Source organism: Episyrphus balteatus, chromosome 1, assembly GCF_945859705.1.
Source record: "Episyrphus balteatus chromosome 1, idEpiBalt1.1, whole genome shotgun sequence".
NCBI lineage: Eukaryota > Metazoa > Arthropoda > Insecta > Diptera > Syrphidae > Episyrphus > Episyrphus balteatus.
The window spans coordinates 162,953,764-162,968,474 of record NC_079134.1 but is presented as its reverse complement, the minus strand read 5'-3'; the positions used below and the strand labels follow the sequence as shown (position 1 = coordinate 162,968,474).

At 29.4% G+C, this 14,711-nt stretch overlaps 1 protein-coding gene across 2 annotated transcripts; it reads right to left on the bottom strand.

Moving 5' to 3' along the window:
- Positions 1–582: 582 nt before the first annotated feature.
- Positions 583–11,908, bottom strand: LOC129907117 (putative ammonium transporter 2). 2 transcript variants are annotated; one of them, XM_055983184.1, is made up of 4 exons: positions 11,683–11,908; positions 2,038–2,323; positions 1,833–1,978; positions 583–1,772 (listed from the first exon to the last, which is right to left on the bottom strand). In XM_055983184.1, the coding sequence occupies exons 1-4, from the start codon at positions 11,837–11,839 to the stop codon at positions 622–624; spliced, it is 1,740 nt and encodes a 579-aa protein (XP_055839159.1). In that variant the 5' UTR covers positions 11,840–11,908; the 3' UTR covers positions 583–621. The 2 variants fall into 2 exon arrangements, with proteins under 2 accessions (XP_055839159.1, XP_055839160.1); XM_055983185.1 differs by lacking the exon at positions 11,683–11,908 and adding an exon at positions 8,281–8,489.
- Between the last annotated feature and the right edge of the window lie 2,803 nt (positions 11,909–14,711).

The window sequence follows — 14,711 nt, the reverse complement described above, 5'->3', positions numbered from 1 at the left end:
TCTGCGCGTATAGGTATAGCTTGTTGGTGTTTGAATTTCAATAGACGACACATGTAAATGCATTATTGACTAACTAAATGCTCATCTTTAAGTATAACCTTGAATAAGTTTCAAATCGATCTCCCAAAAAAAATTGTTACTAGAAAATTAACTGATATTTTGGGTTTGTGAGGGATAAAAAGTTTTCCTAACTTCAGTTTCGACAAAGTTCGTGAATGAAAACGGTTTACAAAATTTTTAAAGTTTTAGTAAAATACTAAAGCCATTTAAATAAGTTAAAAAGTATGTGAAGTGGCTTAGAAAAATAATTCATGGCGTCGAACTTACATTTAAACGTTAAAAGGATATTTTACTATAACAAACCTCGGGCAGTTTCAGAAACGTTAGGGACATCGATTTTCTGATGTCTTATTACTTAGCTGTAAAAAAAACTTCTTCCAATTTTGTCAATTTTATTGGAAAGTTGAATTGAATGTAAGTAAAAAAGAGTCTCGCTCACTAATTTTACTCAATTTTTATTGAATTTTCTATACAAAATTCTGGGATTAAAACATAGGTACATATATATTTTTTTAACTATGACTTAACACAAATATTTAAATAAATTTGATAGGTTTAACTTTAATCAATCCAAGCAAACGTTCCATTATCCTTTCCCTTTGAAACTGTTGGCACTTCTGCATTTTTATTTTTAAATACTCCCCCCACCCCACTAACAGCAACATGTTCCGTTGTCTCCGGAATCTTACCACGTAAGCTGTGAATTTTCTTTGAAAGACTATTGCCAGCAATACTCTTCCTTCTTACAGCCGTACTCGGAGAATCATCACTCAACGAAGCTTGTGATTTACGTTTTGTCGGACCCATTTGATCCAAATACGAACGCCATTGATTAAGTTTATCCTCAGCAGCTCTCAATTCATCAAGACTCTTCTCATGTCCAGGATTCAATCCGATTGGTCTAATTCCAACAATTTCTTCCAAATCAATTTTTAATGGTGCCAAAGCTGAGATAGCTCTTGAAAGACCAATTTGTGAGTGTCGAATTCTGTGTTCCATTAAATCAGCACCCAAAAGTTCTTCATTTGGCTCCATTCGGATGGGAATGATTTTATTGACAATATAGAGTAGAAGAAATGTGGAACAAATACCCCAACAGACAAGACAAAATGCCGATAAGCTTTGAATTCCAAGAAGATACCAGCCACCACCTTTGAATAATCCCGTTCGTCCTTTGGTTGTTCCCAAGGGGATTGGATTATCAGCAAACAATCCAACAGCTAGGACACCCCAAATACCACAAACACCATGAACAGCACTGGCTCCAACTGGATCATCGACACCGAGTCTGTCGAATAATGGCATTGCCACACAGCATAAAAGAGCTCCTAGAGCTCCAATAAGTAATGCTTCCCAGGCACGGAATAAGAAGCACCCAGCAGTGATAGAAACTAAGGAACCCAAAATTCCGTTGATAAGGTCGATTATATCTAATCGACCTTCGTTTCGCCATAGCGAGTAGCCAAGGCTACTAACTCCACCACCAAATGAACCAAGCATGGTCATTACTGCAGCTCTGGCTGCATACTGCCATTTTGCTCCACTAACTCCGTATGTGCTACCCGAGTTGAAAGCCAACCATCCCCACCAGAGGACAAAAAGTCCCATGCACGCATTGACAGGGTTGCCAAGTGGCAAAGGATCATATCCATCTGCATATCGTCCAAGCCTTGGTCCGAGCATTGCTGCTGAAGCAAATGCAGAAGCGCCACCTGTTGAGAAGTAAGTAAATTAAAAATCACCAAAATCATATAAACTTTTTAGGAACTCACCAATCAAATGAACTGGCCCACTTCCAGCAATATCAACAGCTCCCAAATTATTTAGAAAACCATGCTCACCCCATACCCATCCAGCAGGTATGCAATACACAGCGGTATTTAGCAAAGAAAATAAACAATACGCCTTGAAATTAGTCCTGAACACAAAAAATATCGTTAAAATTTTTCTAGGGTTATAATTTTACTAATTACTTACCGTTCAGCCATAGCTCCACTGACAATTGTAGTCGCTGTGGTTGCAAATGATAATTGGAAAAGAAAAGCCGAAAATATTTGACCCATTAGTGGATCTCCAACAGGCGGATCAATTAAAAAGTCTCCAATTGCAATGAATGGATTTGAAAGTGGCCCACGTCCAAATGACATTCCATAACCAAAAAGCCAATATGTAAATCCACCCAAAACTATGTCGACGACATTTTTCATCATGATGTTGACTTCATTTTTTATTGACACGCAACCGGATTCGAGCATGCCAAAACCTTTAAAAAAATAAACAAAATGAAAATTAGTCTTAAATTAACTAGCAGACACATTTTAAACTTTGTTTTTGGATACAAAATAAATCTACAATCTACTTATACATAAAGAGCCACAAGGCAAAAGCTAAATTTTATAAAAGTCTGGGTTTGAATATTCTTGCCATCTCATTACATTCAGCCTATAGAGGTAAAAAAGATTAAACAATCCAAAACTTGGGATCTAAGTTAGGGAATATCAAAAACGTAAAAGTACCAAACCTTCCACTATTCACAAGTCACAACTCACATCTTTTAAAGAAGATGATTATAGTTGGTCTTAGTAATTCAAGAAATATAAGCCCTTTGGAGTTTTATTTAACAAAAAACTCATCTTTCAAGTTCTTTACCTACAAAACTATCTAATTTAATGGTTTATTTCTGTTGAATTCTAATATAATTAAAAAATTATTTTTTTTTGTATTGTAACTTTATTGAAAAATACTTTTATGCACGCGATATTTTTTTTGTCATATTCTATGTTTACATTCCTAAAAGGTAAAGTGATTCAAATAATTGAAAAAATGGTCGAATATTTTTGTCTTTAATTTTTTTGTCCATAAAGGCTTTGTTGTCTGCAGGGTTTTTCTTTTTAGGGTAATTTAGCGCGTTTTTATATTTTTTTATTTGCCTTTGTAATTTTTGTACTTATTTTTATGATGATATTTAAACATTAATACAAATTAATTCATGTTTTTTTTTTTAATTTAAACAATTTATTAATATTTCATGACTTTTACCATATTTATTCAATTAATATCAATTTAAACATTAATTTACTTAATTTTACCTCAAACAAATTGCATTCAAATTCGTATTGAGCATTTAGTGTTAGTAACAATAAATCAATTTAGAAAATTGTCAGCATACAAACTTGACACGCCACCCTGTAAGTTATGCACCTGCACGTCAAATAGAATTGATTACTCTACACTTGTTCACAATATGAATATAGGTTCGTAGTTTTAAAGGTTAATTAATGTTTATTCTCATAGTTAAAAGAAAAAAATAAAATACCTAATAATTTTGGGAGAAGCAACGAGCAAGATTTTTTTCAATGGTTCTCGTGCAAAACATTCTACATCGAAAATTTGAGCTCATGGAGCGAATTGAATCCAATTTTTCCTTAAATTGTTTTAAAGCTAACTATTTTTATTCATAAGAATTTAACCAAATCAATCCGGTATTGTACAGCATAATACTTTAATGCTTACTTTCTTTTTTAATGACTAATCACAGTTGTTAAATACAAGGTACTTTTGTGCATTTGTTTGGTCTTCATTTGATTACTCGTTATCGTTTCGGAAAAATCATCCCCAAAAAGTACCGCCTGTTTATTATACGTAATACCTATTAAAGTTAGTATTTCCAAATTTTCTTAGAAACCAGGGTCTTTTTCACAAAGCTACAATTTACCAATAGAAATACCTTAGTTTTGTGTCAAAATGCTTAATTTCTATTGTAGAAGCGTAGATTTACACTACAACGATTTGGCCATTTGTCTCTATAACAATAGTTCAGTTTTGTGGAAAAGACCTCGGGAGCACATTGTTTAATTTTGAAGTTTTTACCATTGATCGTTTATGTTTTTATTATTAGAAATTTATTAAAATCTTGAAATCCTAGTGATTAACATAACTGCTTGTTTTTTGATCACATATCAAATTTCTTGATCCTGATCTTTGTGTTTTGTTTCTTCCGACAGTGTTATTAGTTTACAGTAATTAAACTTAGTTTTAGGTGTTAGTAACCTTAAAACACATGCAAACATTGAATTTAATAAGTTTCCTTAGGTATACATTTGTTTTGTGGCCAGCATTACGAATTTTCTAATGATTTCTGCGGAGGATGAGGAAACGATTCCAAATGGCCCAACATCACAAAATAATTGTGCGAGCAAACAAGCAGGCTCAGTGCTCCAAAGTTTTAATTCGTTAGAAAAAAGAATGAAAAAGAAAAACAAAGTTCTTAACGTTATTAAACACAGAGAACTATTCAAAAGCACGTTTATATTTGAAGCAACACACTTTTGTCGTTTATTTTAACAGACATTTTAAATACGAGCATTCATTAATGTACATATGATTTAGGGGCCAGTTATAGCTATCATTGAAATACATCACTGAAACAAACAGTGGAATAGTTTTTGACAAGTCAGTTATAGCAATCATTAAAAAAAACGAAATGCACAAAAAAGCTCAGTTAGTGAGATAAACTGAGGAGTGATTTTGAAAATGAGGATAAAAACACTTTTTAAAACTTCTCAAAAAATCGAAGAAACTAAATTGATTTTCAGTTTTCACTGTTTTTCAGAGCCCGATTTGTGGGATCATGCATGCTTATAGTTTGAAAAAAAAAAAATGAAAATTGGTTATATCACCTTTTTAAAAGTCACTCCTCAAACGACAGATTTGGTCAGTGAAACCAAAACTAACAGCTGTAGATGGAAAGAAAATGGAATATTTTTAGTTTCGCTGACTCAAAATCAAACAAGATTTTTTATTAAATTTATTCATTATTCTACAAGTTTACATCAATAATGTAATTAAAAACGAAAGTTAATCTTACACTATAATTGAGAATAAGTAAAGTAATATATTTATTCATAGTTAAATAACTTGAATATCACATCAATGAAAGTTTTTTCAATTCATCTATTTATATAATTTAGTTGATATTTAATTTATCTTAACAAAATTCGAATTAAGACTTTAATGTGTGGTGGTATTTAATTTTAAGTTTTATAAGTTACACAATATTGCATTGAACAAATTTATCAATTCTCATCATTAATCCATGCCGGGTTTTTAAGTAACATTAGTCTTTAAGCTCCATATTTCGATAGGTACTCATTATAACAATTATTGCTTTAAAATCGAAAGTGAAAATTTTCAATGATGTGTTTCAATGATAGCTAGCTATAGCCCTTTTGGTATTTTTTTTTAACGTTCATGGTTTTTTTTATAATAATTTTATTTTAAAAAATAAACACTGCATTGCTGAAATCAACAATAAATAAAATTTTTATAAATTATTCATTATTCATTTACTAGTTTATATAAATGATGTAATCAAAAACAAATGTAAATCTTCAGGTATAATTATTTATTTATTTAACAAGAAATTGTGATGTATTTTTTTAAGTATAAATATTATACCAATGAAAGTGTTTCAAATTAAAGCATTATAAAATTTAGTTGATGTTAAATTCAGTTTAAGTTTAAGTTTATTGTTTAATGTTGGATGATATTTCATTTTAGGTTTTGAAAGATACAAAATAATTCTTTTAACAAAAATGAAAAACTCTAGAAGTTATTTGAGCAGATTCTTATTATGTATGTATCTTACATGATAAAAGGTAGGCAACCAAACAAAAATTGGAATAAATTAAAATTTACCAAATCATTCGTTTTAATTCTTTTTTTTTTTAGACTGACTCAACACAAATAAGTCTTAAGGCTATTCTCAAATTAATTGAATATCAGTCGCGTTGTGACAGATACCTTTTTTTTACAGTTGATTGTATTTAGTTTCAGTTTATTCATTTCTAAGAAGATATGTTATATTCAAACAAATGAAATAACACTTTAATTAATATTTGAACACCTGTTGGCGGATCAAACCTTAAACAAAACAATGAAAAATAAAATAATGTGATAGTAAAAATTTGAGGTTGGGCGGTGTTCTGAATGCGTTGCCATTATATTCGATTTAGACAAAATTTATTAATAATACAGTCAAATAAGGAGAAAAAAGGGGTAAATCTCGGAATAAATGTTAGTAGAAATTTTTTTTGCTCAATATCTTCCTTTTGCCATTGTATAACATATCTCAAAAGTCTAGAAAAATCTCATGTCCGCTTGTCGCGATTTCAAGGTCAAATCGCGAAATGGAGATTTTCAAAATTAGCAAAAATAGGCTATGGTATTATATACACATATGATACATGATTTCAATGTATTTTTTAATGCTGATTCCAAAAAATCTAAAATCAAGACAATCTGACGTCTCTGGAAAAAGTTATACCTGTTTTTCATCTGTCAACTCATATTATTATAACAGTTGCAAACTTACTGCCGAAAAACCCTTAAAAATTATGGTAGATGAACCAAATTTTGCATGAAGATTTTAGAATCCATCATTATTAAAAATCAAAACAATCCATTACAAAAAATATATATACCTACGAAATAATGGTATTTTTTGATGGAGGGGCAAATTTTAGGATATGCACTAAAGAAGATTCTTGTTCATCTTAGGAATAAGTGCTAATAGGCTATTTTTTTCATTTTAATCTTTGTTTGGATATTCTTTAACTACCCTCAAAAATCTAAAAAAATCTCATGTCCGCAAGTCCTAATTTTCTTGGTTTGAAGATAAGGTGCAGATTTGAAAAAATTGAAAAACTACACTTCAGATATTTGTGTCAGATCAACATGAATAAGGTGCATTACTTTTCAGGGATGGTCAGGTTGACTTGTTTGTGAGTTTTGTTGGAATAAGTGTTAAAAAATACCTTTAAATCATGTCGCTTATGTTGGTATACATATAAAAATTTAAACTTTTCTTATTAATTTTTTGAAATCTGCACCTTATTTTCAAACCAAGAAAATTAGGACTTGCGGACATGAGATTTTTTAGATTTTTGAGGGTAGTTAAAGAATATCCAAACAAAGATTAAAATGAAAAAAATAGCCTATTAGCACTTATTCCTAAGATGAACAAGAATCTTCTTTAGTGCATATCCTAAAATTTGCCCCTCCATCAAAAAATACCATTATTTCGTAGGTATATATATTTTTTGTAATGGATTGTTTTGATTTTTAATAATGATGGATTCTAAAATCTTCATGCAAAATTTGGTTCATCTACCATAATTTTTAAGGGTTTTTCGGCAGTAAGTTTGCAACTGTTATAATAATATGAGTTGACAGATGAAAAACAGGTATAACTTTTTCCAGAGACGTCAGATTGTCTTGATTTTAGATTTTTTGGAATCAGCATTAAAAAATACATTGAAATCATGTATCATATGTGTATATAATACCATAGCCTATTTTTGCTAATTTTGAAAATCTCCATTTCGCGATTTGACCTTGAAATCGCGACAAGCGGACATGAGATTTTTCTAGACTTTTGAGATATGTTATAGAATGGCAAAAGGAAGATATTGAGCAAAAAAAAATTCTACTAACATTCATTCCGAGGTTAAACCCTTATTTGACTGGATTATAATAATGTTTCTTTAATTGCCATAATGGGTTTTAAGATCTTTTCTTTGATTTATTCAAATTTTGCCGAGACAAGAATTTTTGAGATCTTTTCTTTGATTTATTCAAATTTTGCCGAGACAAGAATTTTTGAGATATGTAATCCAAGTATTATACTAATACAAAATTAAAGTGACAGATAGTATTGTTATTAACGATCATATTTCAATGAATTCATGTTTTTAATTTAATATATTCTCCGCATTTAAACAAAATATATGCCTTTAAATGTGAATTAATGTAGGTCACTATGGTGTATGAGTAACTTTTTTGTTTATAAGATTTTTGTTTTGTTTTGTTTTTTTTTTTTTTTTCTTTAAGGATAAAGAATCTTTCAAGAATATCTTAATTCTGATCAATTGGTATTTACGTAATAAAATTTAAATCTTGAACTTAACATAAAAAAATCGCGAAAATTTGTCAGCTAAACACAAACAAAAAACCACGAAAACCGAATTATTTCAAAATAATTTTTTTTTGTTTTTGAAAAGCTACTGGCTAGTTTTCTTATGTATTCCAAATAAAAGATTAAAACAATTTTAAATATCATTTGACATCTAATTTGTTTGAAAATCCAAGGCCATTTTTTCCTTCACAGCCCTATATTTTATGTAATATCACTTTATAACCATCATTCTATTTCAAACTCACCAGTTTGCATTGTAAAAATGATAAAGGACGAAATCAACACCCAACTTGTATCCACGATACTTGCATCGTAAATTTCTGGCACCACATAGCTGCTACTAGTCTCATTAGCGCTTGTTGCCATTTCGTTAAAAATTAGTTACTTATCCTCTTAATATTTTTTTTCTAAAGCGATCTCTACTTGTTCAAATCACGACATCAACTGACTGATCAATTTCAAATAAGTTAAGTTAATCCCGAGAGATAATAAACTTTTCGTGTTGACTATACATTTACACTCCGTTTAGTAAATTCTATACAAAAAAAGTGTATGTTTTATCCAAACAAATAAAATAACACTTTAACCCAATCTTTAAGCAGCTGATTCCGGATTAAACCTTAAACACATAATAATAAGAAATAAAATATGTGTTAATAAAATTTTTGAGGTTGGGTGGTGGTGTTCTGAATTTTGCCAAATGTTGACAAATATTATTATATTAATAGACCTTAAAATTGGATGGAAGCACGCTAAAGTTTTCTTTTGTGTTTAATTTTTTTTTTTTTTTTTTTTTTGTAAAATTTCTTTAATTGGCAAATGGGTTTTGGGTTTTTACGTTTTGAATTGAATTGAAATAATTGTTTCAAGAATTTTTGTTTTATTTTATACTTTTTGTACTTAATTAAAGTTTTGGCTCATACTCGTATTTGTTTTTAGTAATTTTCTTTGTAAAAGAATCAATTAAAGTGCTAAAAGGATGAAACGATTTTTATTTTTTTAAATGTTGTTTTCTCCTCACACGGTAACGGCTGATATGTACTTCTTGTAAATTATGGTTCAGTGGCTATGTAGGCATTGTGTGACGAAAACGAAACCTTAAACGCTAATTTTTGAAAATGATACTTAGCACCTTCATCGTTAAATGGTTCGATTATGTTTTCATTAAGATACTTATTCTTACTTTATAGAAATTTGGTAGGAATCTTTTGTGATGTCCCAAGTGTTTAACTTCCAATAAAAGTAACGTGACTGACCGTCAGCTTTGGAAGTACATATTTCATTTATTTTCTTATTAAGATGTTAGGTAAAGAAGATTAATTCGAATACAAATAAACCAAGTAAGTGCATAGGCTTAAGGGTATTGATCGAAATTGATACTCGTATTTTCAAAAATTATATCATTATGAACTCAATTTTAATGGTTAATTCAAATAAAGAATCCATTTTATAAAAATCATAAGGACTAATAAACTTCTTTTTTCAGTAAAGTGTGAGCAATATTTTTTGTCTTCAGTTAAGTGCTATAGTTCAGTCAATGGGGGAAAAATCTGAAAAAATTTGTGGTTTCAGTTGAGTTTAGATGCAGTACATATTGAAGAGGAGTTTGTCCTGAGTTCAAATTTCAGGTTGTACATTGTTTTTTTCTTGTGATGCGTCCAACTCTCTTAACCATTTTTATTTATAAAAACTGTTACTTCTAATCCGTAATCGCTGATGATAGGTAGTTCCTTCAGTTTTTCATATTCGTTTAAGAAATTTTTCACCCCTTCGGATCTAGCCACAATTAATAAACCCATTATTAGGATGGGTCAAAAAAAAAATCGAAATTATTTTTTTTTACCGGTTTAAGCAATCAATTTGATTCTAAGGACTTTTTTGTAGAACAAGCCCCTACAAAAAATAATCTTGCTAATTTGATAAGAATGACTTTTCAGTAAATTAGCAAATTTTGAAAAGTTTTTATAATTTTTGTTAACTTTGATCTCGAATGTCTTTCAAATGGTTAGATTAATGAAAAAGTTTATAAAACCCTTTTTGTGGAGCAATATGTTTCCTACAAGTATATGTCTTCCCCGTTTGATTCTTATAATTTTTAAATTTGTTACAAAACTATGAACAAAAAACGAATTTTTAAAGATTTTCTCAATTTTTGGACCTCAAATATCTTTTAAACGGTTAGATAAACGAAGCGCTCCATTTTCTACAAGAATAAAGTCGATTTATAAAAAAAAATTTTTTTTGTAGAAGATTGACCTTCCCATTAATTAAAAGGTATAGAGGTATCTAGCAATCGATTTTTCGATTTTTCGAAGTATAAAATAAAAAAAAACGAATTTCGATTTTTTTTTGACCCACCCTAATGAAAACAATAGTCTAAGTGGCGAATGTTGAGTTATAAGGTTAGATGAGTTCATTATAAAAAAAAAAAAATAGGTTTACCATTTGTAAAATGGGAATTTCCATGTGGCAACCCTATTTTAAACGCAAAATTGCTTTATGAATAAATTGGTCATAAATGCTAAATAAAAGCTTAAATAGTGCCAGATATGAATAAGATAATTTAAGAAATGTGGAAATGCAGACATGGTAACCCTATTCAAACTTTTTTATTGGGCTAAAGTATACGCATACACTTTACTTTCGAGTCCGGGCGGGTATCATCTCTAAAATAATAACAAGTTCTTTGCATACAAAAACACCAAAACACCTATTTTGTATCCAATATTTATGATATTTGATAGAGATTAAAGTTACATGTTGAAATAGACATAAGATTTAAGGAGAGACTCTCTTCTATCTAAAAAATTCGGGTGCCATTAGGATAGGTACTGTATTTAAAAAATACTCAAACATAGAATTATGGTTTGCAGAGTTTTGGAAACCGATTTTCGTATTTATATAATCATGGTCTCAACCCAATTTTAGAATTAGGGGATGAAAATCATTAACGTATATGATTGCAAGTTGATTTTATTTTCTTTGTATGTTTTAAATTCGAAAACGATAAATGAGGAAGATGTCTGCAATTGAAAGTGCAGAAAAAATAGTGCCCACTATTAATAGGTCACTGTGGCGTATGAGTAATCTTTTTTTCTTAACGAGAAGTTGCGAAAAAATCGTGTTTTTTTTTCCAAAAATGGATCCTTAAACCTTGCGTTAAGTTTATTTCTGACAAATTCATTTAATTCGTAAAGTGAATATTTGAAGACCACATTCAAATCACAGCTGGTTTTCACAATACAAAGATAAATCGCAAAATTTTGCACGCAAATAAAATTCAGTGAAATTATTAATAAAGCGTTTCGCCCAGGTACGACAGTGGGCTCATCAGTTAGATTTGTCGTACCCTTACTAAGACGCCTTATTTTGGTCGATGTTTACCGACACTATATAAAACTCACAGCATGAATATACTGTGAATTATAATATTCTAAGGGAATTTGTTTAAATTCAGACACTTAGAAAATGTATGCCCGTGGTAATTATCTCTTATATTTTTCAAAATATCAAAAAGTTTTTAAGGTTAGGTATGTTCTAACAAAATTTGTAATTTCACAACATAAAACCATTTGCAGCTTTTTTATCAAACCTTTTCGTTTCTTTTGTCCTATCAAATTGTTGCCATCAAAATAATTCTTACTCACCAGTTTGCATTGTGAAAATGATGAATGACGAAGTCAACACCCAATTTGTGTCCTCGACACTCAAATCGTAAACTCCTGGTATCACATAGCTGCCATTTCGGAATACGCCTTTCAATGCGGTAGCTTGTGAAGCTGTCACATTGGCTTTTGTTGTCATTTCGTAAGGAATAAGTTACTAAAAAAATATGGTGGAACAATTTTTTTGATGAATATAATTTCCCTTAGGAAAGCTCACTAACTAACTTGTCCAAATCACGACAAGAACTGGTTGACCAAATTCAATTTATTTCAACTTGAATGTTCTGGAACATTGGAACTTGTTGTTTATTATTTTATTGTTATTGTTTTTTTTTTTTTATTTTATTCGAAACTAACAGGCCAATTACAACCCGATTAATTTGTGAAGTATTTTGATCCCACACAATTCGTTTAGACCTTGCGTGCGTTTATCTAAAATTATCCCAATGTTAAACGTTTAACGATGCACGCAGGTTTAAATAATAGCAGCCGGAAAAGAAGATACCGCAAAAACTATTTATCTTCGAGTGTCTTCCAGACAAAGACTAAACACAGAATGACCATTTCAAAGGTCTTGTTTAGATAGAAAATAAATCTTATCATTGTAGGAAATCTAAAAAAAAAGTCCTAAAAAGTAAATAACATTTAACTTGGTCAGAGGACATACATTGTTCGTGTTTTGTTAATGATTGAGGTGCAGTGACAAGTATGAACAAAACATCATCAAATATTCAACAGAGTTTTTTGACGAATGCATATATTTTTTGCAGTGAAAATCTTGAACACCCACGCTGATTGGTCAGTGAAAAAAAGGTCAACATCATGTGAATTAAAAACAGGCTTGTTTTTTTGTTTTGTTTTTTGAATGAACTTTTAAGTGTGCCAAAGGTTTAGTGTTTTGTGTGGTGATATTGAAAGAGAAAGTGCAACACTGCTGGACATGGACAATGATATTGAAATTAGTTTTCAAGGTCAAATGACGTTGTTAAAACATTACGTCACTTCAAAGATTTGTCATATCTTTGTGAATTAATGCGTAAAGTGTATAAAAAAAGTTATCAAGAATCTTATTTCTTATGGTGTTTTGCAAATTAATGTTAAGACAAAGATTCTGACATTCGAAACATGTGTTTGTTTAATATGCGCATTTATAATTGTAAGTTATGTCTGACAAGTTTTGAAGGTGGACTCAAGAGAGTTATGAATGGTATAAAAAAGTTCGAATAGTTAGGTCTGACTGTATTAAAAATTGCTTGATATGAAAAAATCTGTTTTTGTACCCTATTTTTCTTTTATTTTATAATTGTAAAAAATAGTTTTTTTTTTTTTAAATATTTAATGATTTGATGATCCCAGTAATGTTTTGTTAAACACCATAAAACAGATGCTTACGTTTTTTTTTTAATTATTCAGAAAAATATTGAAAAGTAAGTATTTTCATCTGTGCCATCAAAACTTCTAAACCACTTATCTCACCTCGAATAATGAGGTATCGTTGGAATCGTATTGCTTGTCAGCTAATTATAGCCTTTCATTAAAATGAATATGGCTTCCTCTAAAAGAAAAAAATCATGAAATATTTAAAATTTCACTTGCAGTTGCTCTGCAAATATTTTACCACGAAATAGTAACGCTGACAAAATTCAAATATAAAATAAGCTTAAAATATTTTCAGTACCGTAAACTGAGTTGATTTTGTGCGGGGTTTTGTTATTTTTCATAAAAAAAAAACAAAATTTTAAAATCAATAAAAATTTTAAAATTACGTTGTTATTAAAGTCAAAACCCTCATCTTTTATCTTGTTTTTAACCCTTTCGAACCCAAGCTATGAAAATCCATATTAAAAAATATTATTTCGGTATTATCGATTCAAAAACATCACAACTAAGAAATATGAATAGCAAAAAGTTATTTTCCAAAATAATAAATAGCAAAACTAATGTGTTTTTCTCATGTTACATGTAAGTAACATGCACTGCCTATGACCACCAAAAAAGTCGGAGAACTGAGAAAATAACTTTTTATGAGACTATAATATATGCTACTTCTTCTAAGCAAATAAACAAAACACTTTCTGCATTAACATTTTTTATATCTTTTTTTCAAAATTATGACCATACATAAAAAAAAAAATTTTGCAAAAAAAAAAAAAATGTGAATTTCAGTCCCTTTCTCGATAAAAAATTAAAGGTATGATATTTGACTAACTTTTTGTAATAATCCAGTAACTAGGCATTATTATCTTTCAATTAAGCCATCGTAACCTAAAAAATTGTTTAATTTAATATTTTTTACGAATTTTTAAAAAAATGTTACATGAGAGTAACGCTGGGTCCGAAAGGGTTAATAAGAGCTTTTTCTTAAGTTTTTGAAAATGTATTTTCAAAATCAAAATTTAAAAAAAAAGAAATGAAAAAAAAATCATGTGTGCAATTCACACGTGGTACAAGTGCAACCTTAAAAAATCATTTTTCTTGCAAAAAAAAAAATAGAAAAAATCTACCTATTTTTATTCTATCACCTTCAAATCCATGTTTTTTATATGACAACCTATATAAATTTTATATCATCTGAAAGCTTATTGTCTAAGCTCAAAATACATATGTCGATCAGGTCTATGAGACATCTACAAAATGAGCTAGAATTTTTTGAACTCGATCGATTTCCATCAAAAAAAGCAAAAAAACACGTATTTTTATCTTCTCACGCTATTAAATCCATTTTTTCCCTAACAACCTATACAAATTCTTACACCATCTGAAAGCTTATTGTCTTAGCTCATATATATATCGATCAGGTGTATGAGACATCTACAAAAAGAGCTAGAATTTTTTAAACTCGATGAAATTTCATCCAAAAAGCAAAAAAAAACATTTATTTTTATATTCTCATGCTTTAAATCAATTTTTTTTGTTTGACAACCTATAAAAAATTTTATACCATGTGAAAGCTCATTGTTTCACCTTGTATAATGATTCATAAATCTTATTTCAAAGATGTCTACAAGAGA

What these genes read in the sequence shown, in the direction of transcription:
- LOC129907117 (XM_055983184.1), bottom strand. Translation starts at nt 11,839, where the DNA reads ATGACAACAAAAGCCAATGTGACAGCTTCACAAGCTACCGCATTGAAA. An exon ending in AGTGGAGCTATGGCTGAACG is followed by an intron (nt 1,979 to 2,037) that starts GTAAGTAATTAG and finishes TTTTGTGTTCAG; the next exon opens with GACTAATTTCAAGGCGTATT. An exon ending in TGGGCCAGTTCATTTGATTG is followed by an intron (nt 1,773 to 1,832) that starts GTGAGTTCCTAA and finishes ACTTCTCAACAG; the next exon opens with GTGGCGCTTCTGCATTTGCT.